Source organism: Tetrao urogallus (assembly GCF_951394365.1).
Source record: "Tetrao urogallus genome assembly, chromosome: Z".
Classification (NCBI taxonomy): domain Eukaryota; kingdom Metazoa; phylum Chordata; class Aves; order Galliformes; family Phasianidae; genus Tetrao; species Tetrao urogallus.
The window spans coordinates 17593035-17610815 of NC_136816.1; the positions used below are offsets into that span (position 1 = coordinate 17593035).

General features: G+C 35.1%; 1 protein-coding gene across 1 annotated transcript in view; it reads right to left on the reverse strand.

The window, feature by feature from the left end:
• Positions 1–17781, reverse strand: part of KIAA0825 — a gene marked incomplete at its 3' end in the record, with an annotated part of 199344 nt that overhangs the window by 121342 nt on the left and 60221 nt on the right. Inside the window, exons 11-12 of the mRNA XM_079548645.1 lie at positions 11908–12018; positions 6815–6954 (exon numbers count right to left, since the gene is read on the reverse strand). Of these exons, the coding sequence (XP_079404771.1) occupies positions 6815–6954; positions 11908–12018 (251 nt within the window). The remainder of the gene's footprint in view (positions 1–6814; positions 6955–11907; positions 12019–17781) is intronic.

The window sequence follows — 17781 nt, forward strand, 5'->3', positions numbered from 1 at the left end:
ATTCTAAATTGATTTCGTTATACAAAATAAAATGAAACAGCAGCTGCATACTCACCAAAAAAAGGCTTGGATTTGTTTTTTTAGTTGAAGATGAACTGAGAAGAAATCATTTCCCCAAAACAAAATCTCAGCTATGCTAAGGCTATAGGCTATAGGCTGCTATATTTCTGACTGGATGTTAGGAAAAATTTCTTTTCAAAAAGAGTGGTAGTGAAGTCATCATTCCTTGAGGTGTTCAATGCATGTGTGGGACATGATTAGTGGGCATGGTGGGGATGAGCTGACAGTTGAACTTGGTGCTCTCAGAGATCTTTTCCAACCTTAATGATTCTAAATTTCTATGTGCTTTAACGTTAATTACTATTGTCCAAAGATTTGAGGGGTAACTTGTTACGTAGTATTTACTTGTATATGCTTTTAAAAATCATTATAAAACATTTTTCCACCTAGAGAAAAATCGTATGTTTAAACCTCTCTTTGAACTAATGCAACTCAATGGCTTTAACTTGTGCTAGTCAAAAGTGAATTCCCTTCTTATGTTAATGACCATAACGATTGACCAGAGCCAGCACCAACTAAATAATTTTATTCAACTGTCTAGTCTGCAAAAGAGAGTTTATATAACACTGGTTTATATTAAAAATATGCTCGAAAATGTCAAATCATGCCAGTTTTGCAACCTATGCAAGAGGAAGATAGCCTCAGTATCTAGTGTCCTTCTTTCTAGTGGTTCGAAAAGCTTTCCAAATTTAGCAGTGATAAATGACTGCTTTCCACCCAGCTTTGTGAATGAGTAGATACTGTTGTAAAATTCACAAATCCCATTTTAATCTCCTCTGAATTCCTACAAGTTAATTCACACATTACTGTAAACTGTACAGTCTTAGTATTCCACTCTAACTGAAATAGTCCACTGAATGCAGGAAGTTGAAGAATAAGACCAATCGTTTCATAATCAGAAAGCTCTCTTTCTCCCTCCCCCTTCCAAGGCTGAAGAGATTAGCCATAAGATTTTTTGTTTAGTCAGCTTTTCTCCTCATATGCTGAGAGAGCTGGCATATTTTGCTGAGACATATTTCAATGCCACCTGCTCCTGAGTGAAGAGTCAAATTGATCCCACTAATGTACTCAAACCAGTCATACGTTGTCTAACATAGACAACCAAGAAAGCAGAAAAAGCAGTTCAAAAAAAGGAAAGCCATTCAAATTCAAATAATAAGATGAAAATTTGAAATGAATTTTCATTGTAATACTGAGCATAGTTTTTTAATTAATTTAACCAAACTCCAGGAGGGAGTTTGGTGAGATTTTAGACACTGCATAGACTGTTTTTGGAAAACAAGATGGAAGATTGCTTTGTTTAAAGAGATTAGTGATTTGGTACCAAAATCAATTTTGTTTAATGCTGGTGGGACATGGAAATTTCAGGGTACAATCTCTTAAACTTCTCTAATGAACTTGGTGATATCAATGAATTCTGGAAAATAAAAAGAAGTACAAGATAATTCTGTGGGGGTTTTAATACATTTACCTTCTTATAATGAGTGTATATGTTATTCTTTTAAGAAAAGATCTTTCAGAATCCACTGGGAAAACATTCTGAGTCTGAACATTAAGGGAGATGCACACTTTCGTCAGCTTTTCCTTTTTAAAAAATATTACCTCCATATTTTATCAAGAGAAGGTGTGTGACTTTTGACAAGGGCTCTACTATCATCCAAAGGAATATTCCTATTTAATACTTCAGAAACTCTACAAAATCTCTTTATTTTTTCCTCTAGCTTATCCCTGAAAAATCAGCAAAGTAAGTAGCATATCTGATTAAGATCCTTTTCCCATTGACCTTTCAGCTACAACTACTTCATTCCAGCACTTTTTTTTTTTACCACACTGGTTATTCAAGTACAGTATCCACCAGAGTTAACTGGCCAGACAGGTATTTTGAGGAGACATTCCTTTTATAAAATAGTTTTCTAATCTTTTGATGTTCGGCTGGCATGATACAATTTGCAATCACGAAGAAGTGAAGAAAACTTTGAGGTGGACTAGAGTCTATTCTTGTCAGGACTGCATTTAACTCATACTGAACAGTCCAAAAATATATGAAGCACTGATCTACCTCTGCACACGTATATCAGTTCCTCTAAGAAACATGCTGTGCACTTCTAATGAGGACAGTGTTACACGCTAAACTCCAAGTTTAGCAGTCAAAAAACCTGCAACTACATTTCTCCAAAACCATGTGTGGCAGAACCACAACAGTAGTATTTTTTTCAATTGCTCATAAGATTTTGACTCAGGATTATTAAATCCAAGCAGTTTTTGTAAGTACAAAAATAACTACCTTGCAATGCTTGAAACAAGTTTCAGATTTAGCCAGTGCCAAAGGTTTCTTTATGGAAACAACAGTTCACTTCAGAGAGTACATTTTCTTTTACAACCATTTGCTATTTCAATAAAAGCTCAGATTTGTGAGGTCAGTTGATAAAGTTATCACCTTTCACTCACTTAGAGCAACTCTGAAAAAACCCCAGTATACTTTAACATTAAAGTGCTGCAACATGCATTGTGGCAGTTAAAGAACTACATCACAAAGGGCATTCAGTAATTGGAGTGGGAAAACTCCAATTCCACACATATATTTTCATGTCATCTCTCTTCATAGCAACTGGTTCATAAAAACTCAGTCTATGAAGACTCTTCATATCTATTAGTGCCTAGGAAGTTGGTTGATATTGCACCGCATAATTTTATTTTCTCAGTGGAAATGCTCCCCTCCCTGCCTCCTTTGTGTGTGCAAGGCAAATTATCTCATTTTGAAGCAACTCACATTTCTTTGAGTCCATTTACATATTTGCAGCCTTAACTGATTACTTAGTATTTTCAAATGCCACTATCAGTTACTATTTCAGGGTCTGCATATCATCTAGTCTTAACTGTATGGACTATGCAAAAACAACTTCTGTTAGTCTTTGCAATAATTCATTAAGCAAGCCAAAAACATTAGGTAAAACTACCAGTGGCCTTGCCTTACTTTGAAAGCAGTTTCCCATTGGCATTAATTCTGTCCTCGGACAGTGAAGGTTAATACAGCTACTGTTTTTTTTGCTTTACTGCCTGAAGAATAACTCCTGGTTCTTGGCAATAAAGACTCTCAAGTGAGAAGTCAAAGACTGTTCTGCTGGCATCGCAGAATCACAGATTCACAGAATTGTAGGGGTTGGAAGGGACCCCCAGAGATCATCGAGTCCAACTCCCAAATGGCATGCCATACATTTACAGCAGTCTACCAGAATGTTCCGTTTACTTTCACTTTTCCCTTTTTGATTTCAGCATCTTCTGGATTCAGTAACTCATATTACGCAAGCATTATTTTCTTTATTCCTCTATTATTTATTTCTTGTCAAAATAATCAATTTCTGTATCATCCCAATGGATGGTAGAGTAATTCTGGTAAAAAAATCCACCAGGAAAATTGCAAAACTGTTTGCTTTGTCAGAAAACTAAAACAATACCCTGTATTCATTGTTTCTCCCCACAGAGGCATAGCAAAGGCCTGTGGACCCTTAGCTCATTCAATAATATGTCTTAAAATATTCTAAATGTTATATCCAGAAAAAATAATTTTAAGAACATATTTTATTGTAATTAACAGAAAAGAAATACAGCTAGATTATTTAGATCTCTCGTTTAAGTAATAGAGGTCCAGTATCCAAATCCAATTTTTCAGCTACTTTTGTAAAGGTCCTCTTTCCCTAGTGATTATACTCACTGGACACAAATAAGTGATTCAATTTAGGGTATCTTGAGTTATCACTTTATATATGTTTGATGTGGTAATTTTATTTATGAGGAGCATCCCACTTTTATGTATATTTTAAGTAGGTTTCTCTGACGGTAATGTCTCCTATTTATTTCTATAGAAAATACTACAAAGAGCACAATAACGCTATATGACAGAGCAAACTGCCAGCTGCAAAACAATATTTTTCAAGAAAGTCACCACCACCACATATGCATTTTGAACTCCAACAAGCAAGAGCCTGCATGCCATCCTTGTAAAATTGTGCACCACATGATCTGAACCACTGTTTCACAGCTGGTATGATGGCAACTGTTGCCCACACAGTCCATCACTGGACTGCAGTCCACCAGTCCTTTGGCATGAACAGATAGAAGCCAGAAGGTGCCAAATCTAGACTATATAGAGGGTGTAGTAGAAGAGTCCAGCCAAGATTGCCAGTGTGCTCCATCGTGTTCAAACTGGAGTTGGGCCCTGGTATTATCATGTTGCAAATGAAAGGCTGTCTTCTCTGGCCTGATTCTGGAAATTCTACTCTTTAGCTTAGTCAAGCTCATGATACAGCGGTCAGAGTTGATGTTTTGTCCAGGTAGCAGTAAATCCAGAAGGATCACCCCATTCCTATGCCAAAAGAAAATGCACATCGTTTTACTCTCTGCAGGCTGAATCCTGAACTTTTTTCTTTGATGGGGAATTCACGTCACCACTCCATGGACGGCTGTTTTGACTCTGGCTTGTAGTGGTGACAACACGTTCTCCAGTAACGGTTCAGTCCAGGAAATTGTCACCTTCAGCCTTGTACTCGTTCAATAGGTCCTGACAAACTTCATATGGTGTTCTTTCTCCTGTGTGGACATACGTGGAACTTGCCTAGTATAAACTATGATTTCCACTGTTGCCACAATCATTTCCAATGCACTGAAGCTGATATTCAGATCCATACAAAATTCCCTGGTCATAATCCACCAATTTGTGCAGATTAGCTGACTGTGACATTGTTCATGTTGTGGTGTGACAGCTGTCAATGGCCCTCCAGATTGTAGCCTGTCTTTCACATTGCTGAATTGCACCACTCACCACTTCACAGTGCTCACATACATTGTTTGGTCTCCACCAACGTTCAGCAAATGTCAGTGAATGTCTTTGGGTGTCATTTTATCCACGTGGAGGAATCCAGGGGCACACCTATGCTTCATCCACATTTCCATGTCAGACACCATTCTGTTAGACTGCCCCTCTGCTACCATCTCTCACATGGCAAAAAAATGTAACCAAATATTGGTGGGAAGGTTCAACCTTTACTGGCATACCATCAGCATACAGCTCTGATGTTGTAGACCAACATAATTAAAGCAGGAGGCATTGCTTATATTTGCATATACAGTTTCAGTGGCTTCAACAAATACAATAATCCATTTACACGATTTATCAACATTAAATGATGCATCCGTGTATGCCCTAAAATACCCTAAAATCTCAACAGTACTCCATACCGTAAGAAGGAAAATGTTATTCCTGACCTCAGGAAAAGAAAGTGAAAATGTCTTTCCAGTTCAAAAAATAATCAAGATAAAGATCATGGAGTTTTGTTATCAGCATGGCAAGTCACTCAAAAGCTATTAAGTACTGAACTTTTTATGTTTTTATGCATAATATTAAGCATTGCAACATTTTACTGTTGATGAGTACATAACTCTGGAAGCCTTTTATCTTAACAAAAGAATCCTAAACTGTCATTACTAGTATCTAGGTATAGCTTACTAGACTGACTTTTCTTGTATTATATAACAGATCACAGTATCAAAAATTTTAGCTTATCTATCACCAGTTAAGCTGTTGCATAGGAGAAGGAATAAAAACTATAATCATTTTAACATTATATAATTAACCTTATTGAAATTAATTTAGAAGATATGGATGATCGCAGGTTTCAACTTTATCTAAATTGAAATTTTAATCATATCAATACTGAAATTATGTTAATAAAGTCTGCGTAAATGGCACATTTTCTAACTCATAGCAATATATATTTCACTGCAGCTCAAGAAGTTGGCCAGTAAGTAGACGAAAACCCATACTGTCACTTGATCCTTCATTCTAATTTAAGCAGCCAGTGAAATTCAGTACTGTATAACAGTAGGATAAGAATATGATTCTGATAAAAAAATCTTCAGTCTTTGTAAAATATGACAGGCACTTCAATGGGCAAGTGAATGCAGTGTAGCTCTTAATAAGATGCATTACATAATTGGAAATAACGTTGTATCCCTGAGAAATGTTAGACCACCCTAAAACAAAATAATTAAATTGTTACATACTATTATGTGATTTCATAGTTTGACATGTAAGGAAAATTATTTTGCTAAAGAAAGACTGCAACTGACATAGACTAATTCAATATTGATGCAAAATTTTGTCAAATGGGTGATTATTCCACTAACTTTTCAATTATCTGATCATTTGATGTAAAAGCTATTAGGAGGAAAGATGTGATAAAGTTTTATGTTTCAAACAACAACTAGTAGAAATATAAGGAACAATTATTTTCTTTGTCCTATTTCCATAACAACATTAATGATAGTATTAACATGGGAAGGACATAAATATACTGCCATAATACCTACAGTGACAAACATATAGCACAAACAAAACCTCTAAGAAGCTTTTCACTGTAGAAACATAATTTTGAGAGTGATCTTTCAGAATATTAATTCTCACCTTTAAAAATCTGCATAAAACAGTTGTGGTATCAACGCTCTGTTAAGTTCATTTTCACTTAGACTCCTTTGCATTCATGATATCAGTTTATCAAATTGTAGTCTGCTTTGAAACTATGAATACTCAAATTGACAAAAAAGAAATCTCATTAAAAAAGCAATAAACCTTTTTTTTTCTTTCCTTTCTCGAGAACTGTCCAACTGGTAACTGGTATCTGAAAATATTTGAGTAGTTAAAAATGAATTTGTGTTTCTCAGTGATATTCTTGTAAAGATCAGCAGCATAAGTACTTACTTGAACTTTTCAGTAAAATTCTCACCAAGAGACAATCATTATACAGCAAGGTTTCCAAGAGCAAGTTCAAATTACAGTATGGCTGGGATAAGAGCAGTTTCAGTTGACCTTGGGCTGCCATTTCTCTGGCTGATGGACTCCTTTCAAAATGCAAGATAAAAACAGCATAATGTAGTTAATTTATCTATGAAATTAATATCCTTAAAGTGCAGATGTAATGCTAACTCCCTTAAATGTCAATTCCTCCCAGATTAGTCTGAAAATGCTTTCATGATTGCTTACTTTAAGGCAGCTCAGGGAAGGAATTACATTTAATCTCAACTAGCTAAAAGCAAATTAACATTTGGTAGTCTGCCAAAGTTATAACTGATATAAAGGAACTTATCTCTTTCACGGAAACGTGTACAGCCTTGTTCCACTAGGCAAAAAGGATTTTTTTGTGCTTCAATAAATCTAAGGCTATTATTCTTTAATTTACTATCATGTTAATTGTTTATTGCTCTAGAGTATCCTAAATTAAGGATATGAATCTGTTAATTAAAAAACAGAGAGAATGCTCAAAGGTCTGCAAGATTCTGCTTTGCACTGACCAATTCGTACGCATCATAAAGAATACACCTGAAATATTAGACTGGCTGGTTTACTTCTTTGCCAGCACAGGGATGTGAGAAAGAATGCATTAGCATTTAAGGAATCCCTTAGATTACTGTACTTTCTATTCTATTCTTCAGACATTTTTAAAAAGAATTTTTCAAAATCGAGTTGTGAGTAAATTTTTTCCAGGAAAGCCTTTGCCCCTTATTAGCTGATACAGAAAAGACTTTCACATTCATATAAAAGATTTGTAAGGTTTAAAAAATTTCATTCTAATTGATGTTTAGCTATCCTATTTATTCATTTTGGCTGTAAGTTTATACAACAATAGTTGCTAACTTCGAAAGTTTATCCACTGCATATGTAAGCACTTATGCACATAAATTTTACACACACCAGTGTAAAAACTACATATGTCTCAGCGCATAAACTATGCATGCGTAAACATTATCTGCCAGTACACACACAGTACCTTCAATACTAGCCTTCTTTCTTAGGAGCTACGTTTTCCTATTAGAAAAGATTAATATTCATCTGGACATGTACTCTACGTATCATTTCTATGCAACTATTTGGATAAAACTAAAATGGGTTATGTGGCTATTTTATATTTCACAATTCTGTGACCATCTGAGCAGGACAAGCATGCCATCACACAACTCAGTTTGAAAAAAGTATAGATGACCCCACAAAAACTCCACTGTTCATTCAAGGTTGTTGTATAGACAGCATATTTAATACAATTCAACAAGACCTGGAAAAGAAAATGTCAGTTAACATACTTAAGTGGTTTAGTCCGTCACATCTATGTTTCCATTGACAGAAATATGTCTTGTTGGTAATCTAAATGCAATATTTCAGGAAAGAAAATCTTCCATATACAGTGTAAACTCATAGATCTTGCAAGGCAAGCTTGAGGCAATCTAAGAAAACCATAATTCCATAAAGGCACTTTGCAGCAGGACCTCTATATCACACCATTACACTAAAACTAGTTATAGTTTTATACAGTTAATATATGTATATATAAATATATTGTTTATATAGTTAATAATGTAATAATCATTTAATTAAAAGACAATTTTACGTAGATTGGCCTTTGGGATTTTAACAGTAAACCTGATCCACATAAGTAGATAAGCAACATACATGGCATTAAAACTCATGTACATATTTTTTTAAATTTTCATCAGGTATATTAGATATAATCCTTGATCCTACTGGTTTTTGACAATGATATTTTTGCACATAAGCATGTATTGGATTCTAATAATATTTATCAAAATTATGTACATTATGCATTTAAATCTTGATAGAACTTGCAGCCAAAATAACTTTTTCAAATTTAAAACATATATTGTAATCAAACTCAAGATTAGTTATATGTACATATACTCTACTATTTTTTAAGAACAACATAGTTGTTTGTAACCACAATTTAAATACAAACTATTCACCAATTTTAGTGCTCTGCCTGGAACTAAACTCAACATTTCAGAAAATCAGTTAAATTATATGGGCCAGTTTAATTTCATTTATCTTCTTCCTTGAATGCAATGGTATGAAATACAGTAAGGTCAGTTATTGCCTTCAAAACATAAGAAAAGGAACAGCTTTGGTCAACTAAATTAATGATGGATAATATTTTAAATGAATTCAGAAATAAATGCCATTTTTAGAATATTTGAGTTGAAATAAAACTTGTCTGTCATTGACCAGATGGGAAGTTATCATGTTGTAATATACACCCATTCTTGGCTCTACAAGCCTTTTGCAAATTGAAATGTACAATGGTGTGACTCACTTGGAGGAAAAATAAAATATAGCAGACATTCCCTACAGTCATGAAGCTAGCACCAATAAATGCACTGAGAAGTTTTGTAACGCGCATATGGAGAGGCATATGTTCTCCCATCTTCGTAGCTCATTACTAGTGAAAATAAGACTAGCCTCAAAAAAAGTGACAAAAGGTGAAGTACATATAAATATCACATAGAAATGTTCAGTTTTGTACAGTAGAAAAAAAAAACAGAACTCTCATTTGCAAATGATATGATTATAAATCCCAAATGAAGCAAAGAAGGAATCACAATTACCACTAAAGGAACTGTAATATAAATTATAATCGGTAATCCTTTAGTTTGATAATCAACTATATCATCTTAGTATACAAGATGGAAAAAAGAATACCTTAAGTGATAAGATCAACATTTCATTAGGCAAACAAAGATTAACTCTACTTCACATTAAAAAAATGTCAGTCAAGTAGATTAAGCAAAATAGACTGTAACCATCGCAGTATATGAGAACTAATGTATAAAAATGATTAAGTAGAGAATTTGTAAACAAAATTATTTCAAAAACTTGTAGTACTTTGTCCTGAAATAACAAGCCTAGAAAAAGCAAATAATTTTGTGCCATGTTAGAATCCTTGGAATTTGGATAAAAAAAAATTAGGCGCCCACAGCTGGGAGGGACACAATAGCCTCTGTTTTCAATTTCGTTCTACGCAGTGAATACTTTTATTCAGAAAGTAGAAAGAAGGAATATAAAACAATCTACGAAGAATCAGCTTCCACTATCTGCAATATGTAACCATAATGGATCTTGTTGATATTCTAAATGTAATATTTCAAGAAAAAGTCTTCCATATGCAGTGTGTAAAACCAGTAACAAATCACAGCACCTCAGGACACACTGCCCAAAATTACTTAGCATACAGATTATTTCATTGCTTTTTTTTCTAAGCAGCTGAAAGGTGTGTTGTTAATAGGTGATGTTAAATATTTTACCACCACAGTTCACCAAGACTGTTCACATACATGGACTGCCTTCACATAGGCATGCTAACTGTAAATTCTCAGATAAGTACTTTCTTTTGGACTCCTCATTTTCCCATATAAACTTGACAGAGAAGACACCTTGGGGATCAGAAAGATGTATGTCTTCTCACCTTTCATCCTGAGAAAATACACAAACCCTGGATAAGTCCAGAATCCTTTTTTGCTATTTATTAATGATAAATCTGTCCTGAACAGCTCCTGTAAAATTGTAATTCCATCTCAAAAAAGAGAAATCTCAAAGAGTGAAATGGTACCTGCATTATGTTTAGATACCTTAGTGCAGCAGACGATAATGTCTTGTAATGTCATATTCCAAAATTTGCACTACAAACCAAAATTTGAATTCTGAACACTGGCTTTGGATTAGAGGATGAAAAAAAAAAAAAATGAGTCTTTAATTCTCAGAAATAGAGTACATATCTCTTTAAGTGATGTATCTTTAAGTGATATATCTTAAAGTGATTCATGCAAACCTCTCCCCTACATCCTCCCTTCTCCTTACTCTCTACCTATGCAAGAATTACAAAATCACTGGCTAATTTCACTGAAATTTGATTAAAAGGCAGAAATTCCACAAATACATTATCTTTCAAGTCCTAGAAAAACTTAAACTACTACTTTCAGCGCAGAAAAGTACACAGTTTTAATTCAGCTAATCTCTGTTAATATCAAAGTCTGTCTGGTCTTTTGGTCAGTCAGTCATACATCTTAGACTCAGTCACACCATCTATTGCATCTTGTTCACTGAGTATCATCTTGTTCACTGAGTTCACTGAGTTCACTGACATGAAACTAAGGGAGAGGGTTATGGAAAGTAAACAGAATATGCTACATAGTATGGGGTAAATACTGTAATGGGGATGATACAAGATAAAAAGTAATAAATCCACAGCACATAGGTCTTCAGTAAGTCACCTTTCACTTGATAACATATTCCTCTATAACATAAAAATACTTTCTCAGAAAACAGAAACAACTCACAAAAGCAGCTTTTCATGAAAATGGAAAGTGAAAATCTCTCAGGAAATAACTTTTGAAGAGGAGGAGGAGGTGAAGGGTTTTGAAGAGGATCTAAACTGGTGTGGGTGTGCTTTAAATTCAAAATTAGAAAGGGAATGACAGCACAGCTGGTAGCATATGTCTCATATGTAACTTGTCATTACTCACAGTGACACAGAAGAAGAAAGTAAGCATTTTTCTCCAATCATGCAGTAATCACCCCCAAAATATCAACTACTATCAAAAAGTATATATTTCAATGTGATATTTTATGTATCAGACCTTTTTTTAACTAGCAATCACAAGTGAAATACATTCTTTATCTCTCCTTTAATTCTAATTCTTTGAGAACTGCACCTGTGCTGAACTACTATACTGCTATATACTTCTTATGCAAGAAAACCTTAAACATAGTTCAAATATCAAACACAATGAGCACATGGGCAAAAAGACTATACTGTGCACTGCTTTCAATGAGAAAATTCTTATATTCTTTATTTCAAAGACTAGAGAAATCTGTAAAGAATTTCAAAAAATGCTTATGCGTTGTTTCATCAGAATATCAACTAGACATGCATTCACATATAATTTTTTTGAAAGTATTTGATTAACATTGACTATCTAGTAGTTCTTTTACAAACAACTTTTGATACTTACTTTGGTAAGGAAGGACTGGATGATGGTATGCAAAATAACCAACGTAATGGATGATAAAAGCCTTTAGAAAAAACATGAGGAAGATGTTCTCCAGAATTGTTCACAAAAGTCCTGAAAAAAAAACCACAAATATTTCTGAATTACATAGAAAACTGGAAATAGCTTTGGAAGAATAATTCCTTCCTATTGCCCTTTTCTCTGTTCAAAATATGTGTATCAGATTATCAATACTTTTCTCATAAATGAAAGTAAAATATCTTTTGAAATGAAATGGTTATCTTCTGTATAGCATGCAAGTTGACATAGACTTAAAAAAAAACAAACAAGATTTTCATCTCCATCTTCTTCAGTGGCCGAAAAGATATAGAATAGTGGTTGAAAATTCTGCAGTTTTCAAATTTAACGACTGCTGAAAAAGTAGTTAAGCTAGTTTTACGTCACTTCTACTCCATTACTGCTCTTACACAAAGAGTGTGAGAGGACTAAGTCAGATGTGGAACAGACCCAGGGGTGCTGCTGGTTGATGCTCGGCTGAACATGAGCCAGCAGTGTGCCCAGGTGGCCAAGAAGGGCAATGGCATTCTGACTTATACCAAAAATATTGTTGCTAGCAGGAGCACAGAAGCAATTGTACCTTTGTATTCAGCCATGGTGAGGACGTATCTCAAGTACTGTGTTTAGTTTTGGGCCCTTCACTATAAGAAAGACATTGAAGCCCTGGAGCCTGTCCAGAGATGGGCAACAAAGCTGGTGCGGTGTTTGGAGCACAGGTCTTATGGGGAGTGGCAGGAGCTGGGAATGTTCAGTCTGGAGAAGAGGAGGCTCAGGGGAGACCTTATTGCTCTCTATAACTACCTGAAGGGAGGTTGTAGTGAGCTGGGAATTGGCCTCTTCTCTCATGTAACTGGTGATAGGACTAAAGGGAATGCCTTCAAGCTGCACCAGGTAAGATTCAGGCTGGACGTTAGGAAATACTGCTTTTCTGAAAGAGTGGTCAGGCAGTGGAATGGGCTGCCCAGGGAGGTGGTGGAGTCACCAACCCTGGAGGTGTTCAAGGGATATTTAGACACTGTGTTGAAGGACATGGTTTAGTGAGTACTATTGGTGGACAGTTGGACTGGATGATCTTGTAGGTCTTTTCTAACCTTGGTGATTCTATAATTGTATGATTTAGGTATAAAATAATACAAGAATAAAGAGTAACAATAGTACAAATAGTATTGGTAGAACTCTGCAGTAACTGCTAGGATTAAATGATAAATGATATAAATGGATGGTATAAATGATATAAATGGATGCTCCTTGGCATCTTCTTTTTTCATTCTCATTTATGCAAAGTACAATTTCAGCAGAAGAGGTGTAATTCCTTACATCTATCTTCCATTAGCCATAATCAATTGCCACTTATTTTGCATCTTGCTTTTCAACTTGCTTGAATGAGAATATTTCATCCCAATAACTTTCCTTTTCTAACAATTATATCTTTAGGTATGATAGCTGAGACTTTTCAAATGATGTAAAAACGGTAACTATCTTCAAAAATGCCAGTGCTACAAAACTTATTTGCTTTCCTCTCTGAAGTGATTCTGCTTCATTCCCAATTTTCATTAAGAATTCTTTCTGCTACAACAGTAGAAAACACTTAAAAATACCTAAAAAAGAGATAAGAAGATTTTCTCAGGATAGGAGTATCTTTATATATGACATAAAAAAAGCCACTGCCATAACACAGGAGCAATGAGAGTAGATCTAAACATTCAAAACTGGAGGTAGACCAGAAATAAACTGGAATACAACCTTCAGGATTACATCTAAAATGTAAGATCCTCATTTTCTTATAGGGCGCTATATCATAGCAGCTTTGACAGCATATGATTTTCATAATTTTACTATTTAAAATTGCTTTTTATCTCTTCACAGTTTCATGTAAGTAGTTAAAAAGTACAGTTACAATGCCTGTGAAGGCTTGCCTATGTGACTCCAGTTGAAAGAAGAGTGAAAATTGCACTATTCAGTAAGAAAAACGTGTGTACAACTGTCTGAACTCCTTCACTGGCTTCTGAACTCACACAAAATATAGGGTAATTTATTTGGATACTACTTTTTCTGATTAATTAAAGCAAGTACAACTTTTAAATGATCTCAGATAAGCAATATCAGAGCACAAATGTTAGCATATAGTAAATCTTTGTTCTTTGTGAATTCATGAATAATAGAAGACAAAATAAATCAGAGATCATAATGAAGGGAGTACTTAGACTGAAAATAATTAAAGATAGTAATTTCAACAATCTGAGAATATTCCAGAAAAAAGTAACCTTGTGTTATCCTCCACAATATTTCTCAAAACACAGCAAAAGACACAGCTACAAGATGTTCCTACAGGAAAGAATGACAGATACTTGTCTTCCAATACTGCATGAAATGTTTTAGAAGCTTTTGGTCTAATGCAGTTTGTGAAGTTCTTAGCTGAGACATGAGGACAAGCCTCAGGGCAGATTCTGAGGCATACAGCAAAACCTCTATGAACTTTGAAACTGACGTGGAGAAAATGTAATAGCTTTAAATGCTTTTTAAAATTTAGAGTATCTTCAAATACTATTAAAAAAATGAAGCGTCTAGTGATAATAAAACAATCCTTGGTGCCAGCAATACTCAGTGTCCACTGCTGGCTATGCAGTTCTTGCCAGGAAAGCAGAATAAGCTCTGTGCCAGACAGCTTAATTCAACTACTATTCTGGCAGAAGTATAATAATAGGTAGTAGGAAATTTGTTTTGACTACAAGATATGTTAAAGAAGCTGTCTATATAGTCTCAAAGCAGTGGATAGCACCTATGAAAGTATTTAATACCATGCCAAGATTCCAAGTTACAGTAGTTTTGTTGTTCTGTAGAGTATGACAAGGTGATAAATGATCTTTTAAACCTCAGTGTGGGTGTAAAATAATGAAATGCCAACAAGGTGCATCACATTGCTTACAGACTTTGAAGAATTTAGTTCTTTATAAGGAAAAAAACAAGACTAAGAAACAACCCCATGAACTGTAACTCATATATTAAATTATAAATAATATTTTATATTAGTTTTTATATTTATATTTTATATATTTTTAATATATATTTATATATTTATACTTTATATTAGTTTATTATTTATTTATATCAGTTTTTATACTGAATGACAGATACTTTTACTCAGAAGACTGCAATTTTACCAATAGAACCACTACATTCTTCTTTCATAATTTGCATCACTGAACTGATTTCTAGTTGAAAAAATAAGATATAATAATTTGTAACAAAAAAATATAAAATGCAGAATCCACCTTGCTTTATCAGATCTTCACAAACAGAAAAAATGTAGTCTCCTAAGACAAATGAATATTTAAAAAGTACAAGAAAGATAAATCTGCTTCAACTTGAGTAACTCAATCTGCTGCAGAAGGAAGCTTGCTTTCTAATAGATTATTTAATTCTAGCGGAAAAAATAGGGAAGAAGAATTGTGTTGAATTCTCCTGCAAAACAGAGAAATAGTGTTGCAAGTTTTGATCCAAAAAGACCAGATACTTTATCTAAATAATTAATAATGACTTTGTGTGCATGGTGAAGGACTAAATCCTCTTTTTTTCTTTTTTTTTTTTACAGAAATTTGGATCAGTAGCAAGAAAATAGTTACACCTGGTAGGTTTTAGAACCATATTCTGGATGTCACTATTGCTCAACAGCTTCCTGAACAACATGGACAGATGTGGGTATACAGAATACACACTTAGAACATTTGCAGATGATGCTAAACTGGAGTAAAATGATAAAATAGTTTAAGAAATAAAGTTCTGTACAGACGATTACAGGGCCAACAGAAAACTCACAGAGTTCACTGAGGCAATATGCATCTTTTTCCTCCAGCAACAGAATACTAATAACTGATACTAGGCATTAACTGAGTAACTTCACATATGAACCTGGGGTTTATGGCCTTTAGAGTGTTGAGTATGATACAACAGTGCAGTCTCATTAAAAATAACATAAACTGTACACTAAGCTGCCTTAGGAGGAGCATAGCAAGTAAAGTGAAGTACAAAAGTTGCTCTGAAAGTAGTGCTTTCTATTTATTTCCATGAAAGCTACAACAAATACAAAGTGCAAAATGACACTATTTGATAGAGGGAATTATCAGCTACAAAACATTATTTTTTAACATGCGCATCACCATTAGCTGATGTGCATGGATGAGTTGATTGAGACACTCTTCATTGTGTGGTGTGATGGCTCTGAATGGCTGTCTGGACTGTGGCTTGTCTTTCACATAGCTGTTACTACTGCTGAAACACACCACCCACTGTCTCTCTCTGCTCACATACACTGTTTGGTCTACATCAACTTTTAGCAAGTGCTGATATATGTTAGTGGGTGCCATTTTTTTCCGTATGGAGGAATTAAATGACAACCTTTGCTCCATGCACACTTCCATATCAGACTCCATTCTGTCAAACTGCCCCTTTGCTGCCATCTGTTGCATGGCAACAAAACATAACCAAATATTGCTGGGAAGGTTCAACCTCTACTGCCATAGCACCAACATATGCCTCTGATATTGTGGATGAACATAATAAAGCATAAATGAGACATCACTTTTAGAGCTGCCCTCATAATTGTCTTCTACTTGGTGCCACTTCAATTAAAGAGCTGAAAGATCTGATGTCATCGTGAGATCTTTGTCAAATATTTTCCAACAGTCTTGGAAATCCAGAAAGGTCCCCTGGAATATGTCAAACGATGTCTTCACTTTCAAGAAATTACATTCTGGTAATTACCAGAACTGCTTCAATCTCACTTTAGTTCTGATAAAATTTTGGAGATTATTCTGGGAGTTACTGAAAAACACTTGAAAGACAATGTAGTTATTGATAACAGCAACATAGGTTCACAAAGGGAAAGTTTTGCTTAACAAGCTTACTTTCCTTTAATGACAATGTTACCTACCTAGCTGACAAGACAAGTGAGAAAACGTGATCTCTTCAGATCAGCAGAGCTTTCAATGCCATCTCCTACTGAATCCCTCTGGACTCAGACCCTCAGACCCTCCGCTCGCCCAGTTGGCAGCAGTGGGCCTGCTGCACCCCAGGGTACAGTTGCCTGTTTGGGCTCCAGGGAACACTGCAGCCTTACGTACAACTTGCCATCATCCAAAACACACAGTTCCCTTTCTGCGAGGCTGCTCTACAGTCTGTACAGTCCCCTCATCTGTAAATATAGCCAGAGTTAATCTGCTCCAGGTGCACAATTCAGCCATTGTTCTTGTTAAAACTTCATGTGGTTGGTGACTGCCCAGCCTGTATCTTTCTGCAAGGCCTCTCTACACTGAAGGGAGACAATGGCTCCTCCCAGTTCAGATCGTGATCTTGAGATCTTCCTGGAAGTGTTCACTGGCAGGTAGGATGTGGCTTTGATAAACCTGATTTAGAAGGAGGCATCTGTGCCCATGGCAGGGGAGCTGAAAAGAGATGGTTTTAAAGGTCTCCTTCAAGCCATACCTTTTGTGATTTTTTGATTATAATTTAGAAAGGTCACAAAAAGGGCAGAGAGAAAAATTACACGCAAAAAGTGTGAGTGCTAAAATCTGATGGCCCAAGATTCATAGGTGAATTTAAGATCAAGTCTAAGCATGCTTACCATATAGAGAAGACATTCTATGCAAGGGCATAGAATATGTCCTTAGCATATGAGGGTTTGACATACGACAGGTTCTCCAGTCTTTGGTCATCTTAGTGGTCCTCCTCTGGACTCCTTCCAAGAGCTCCATGTTTTTCTTGTACTTGGGGCTCCAGTCCAGGATGCAGTATTGCAAATGGGGCCTCACAAAAGCTGAGTAG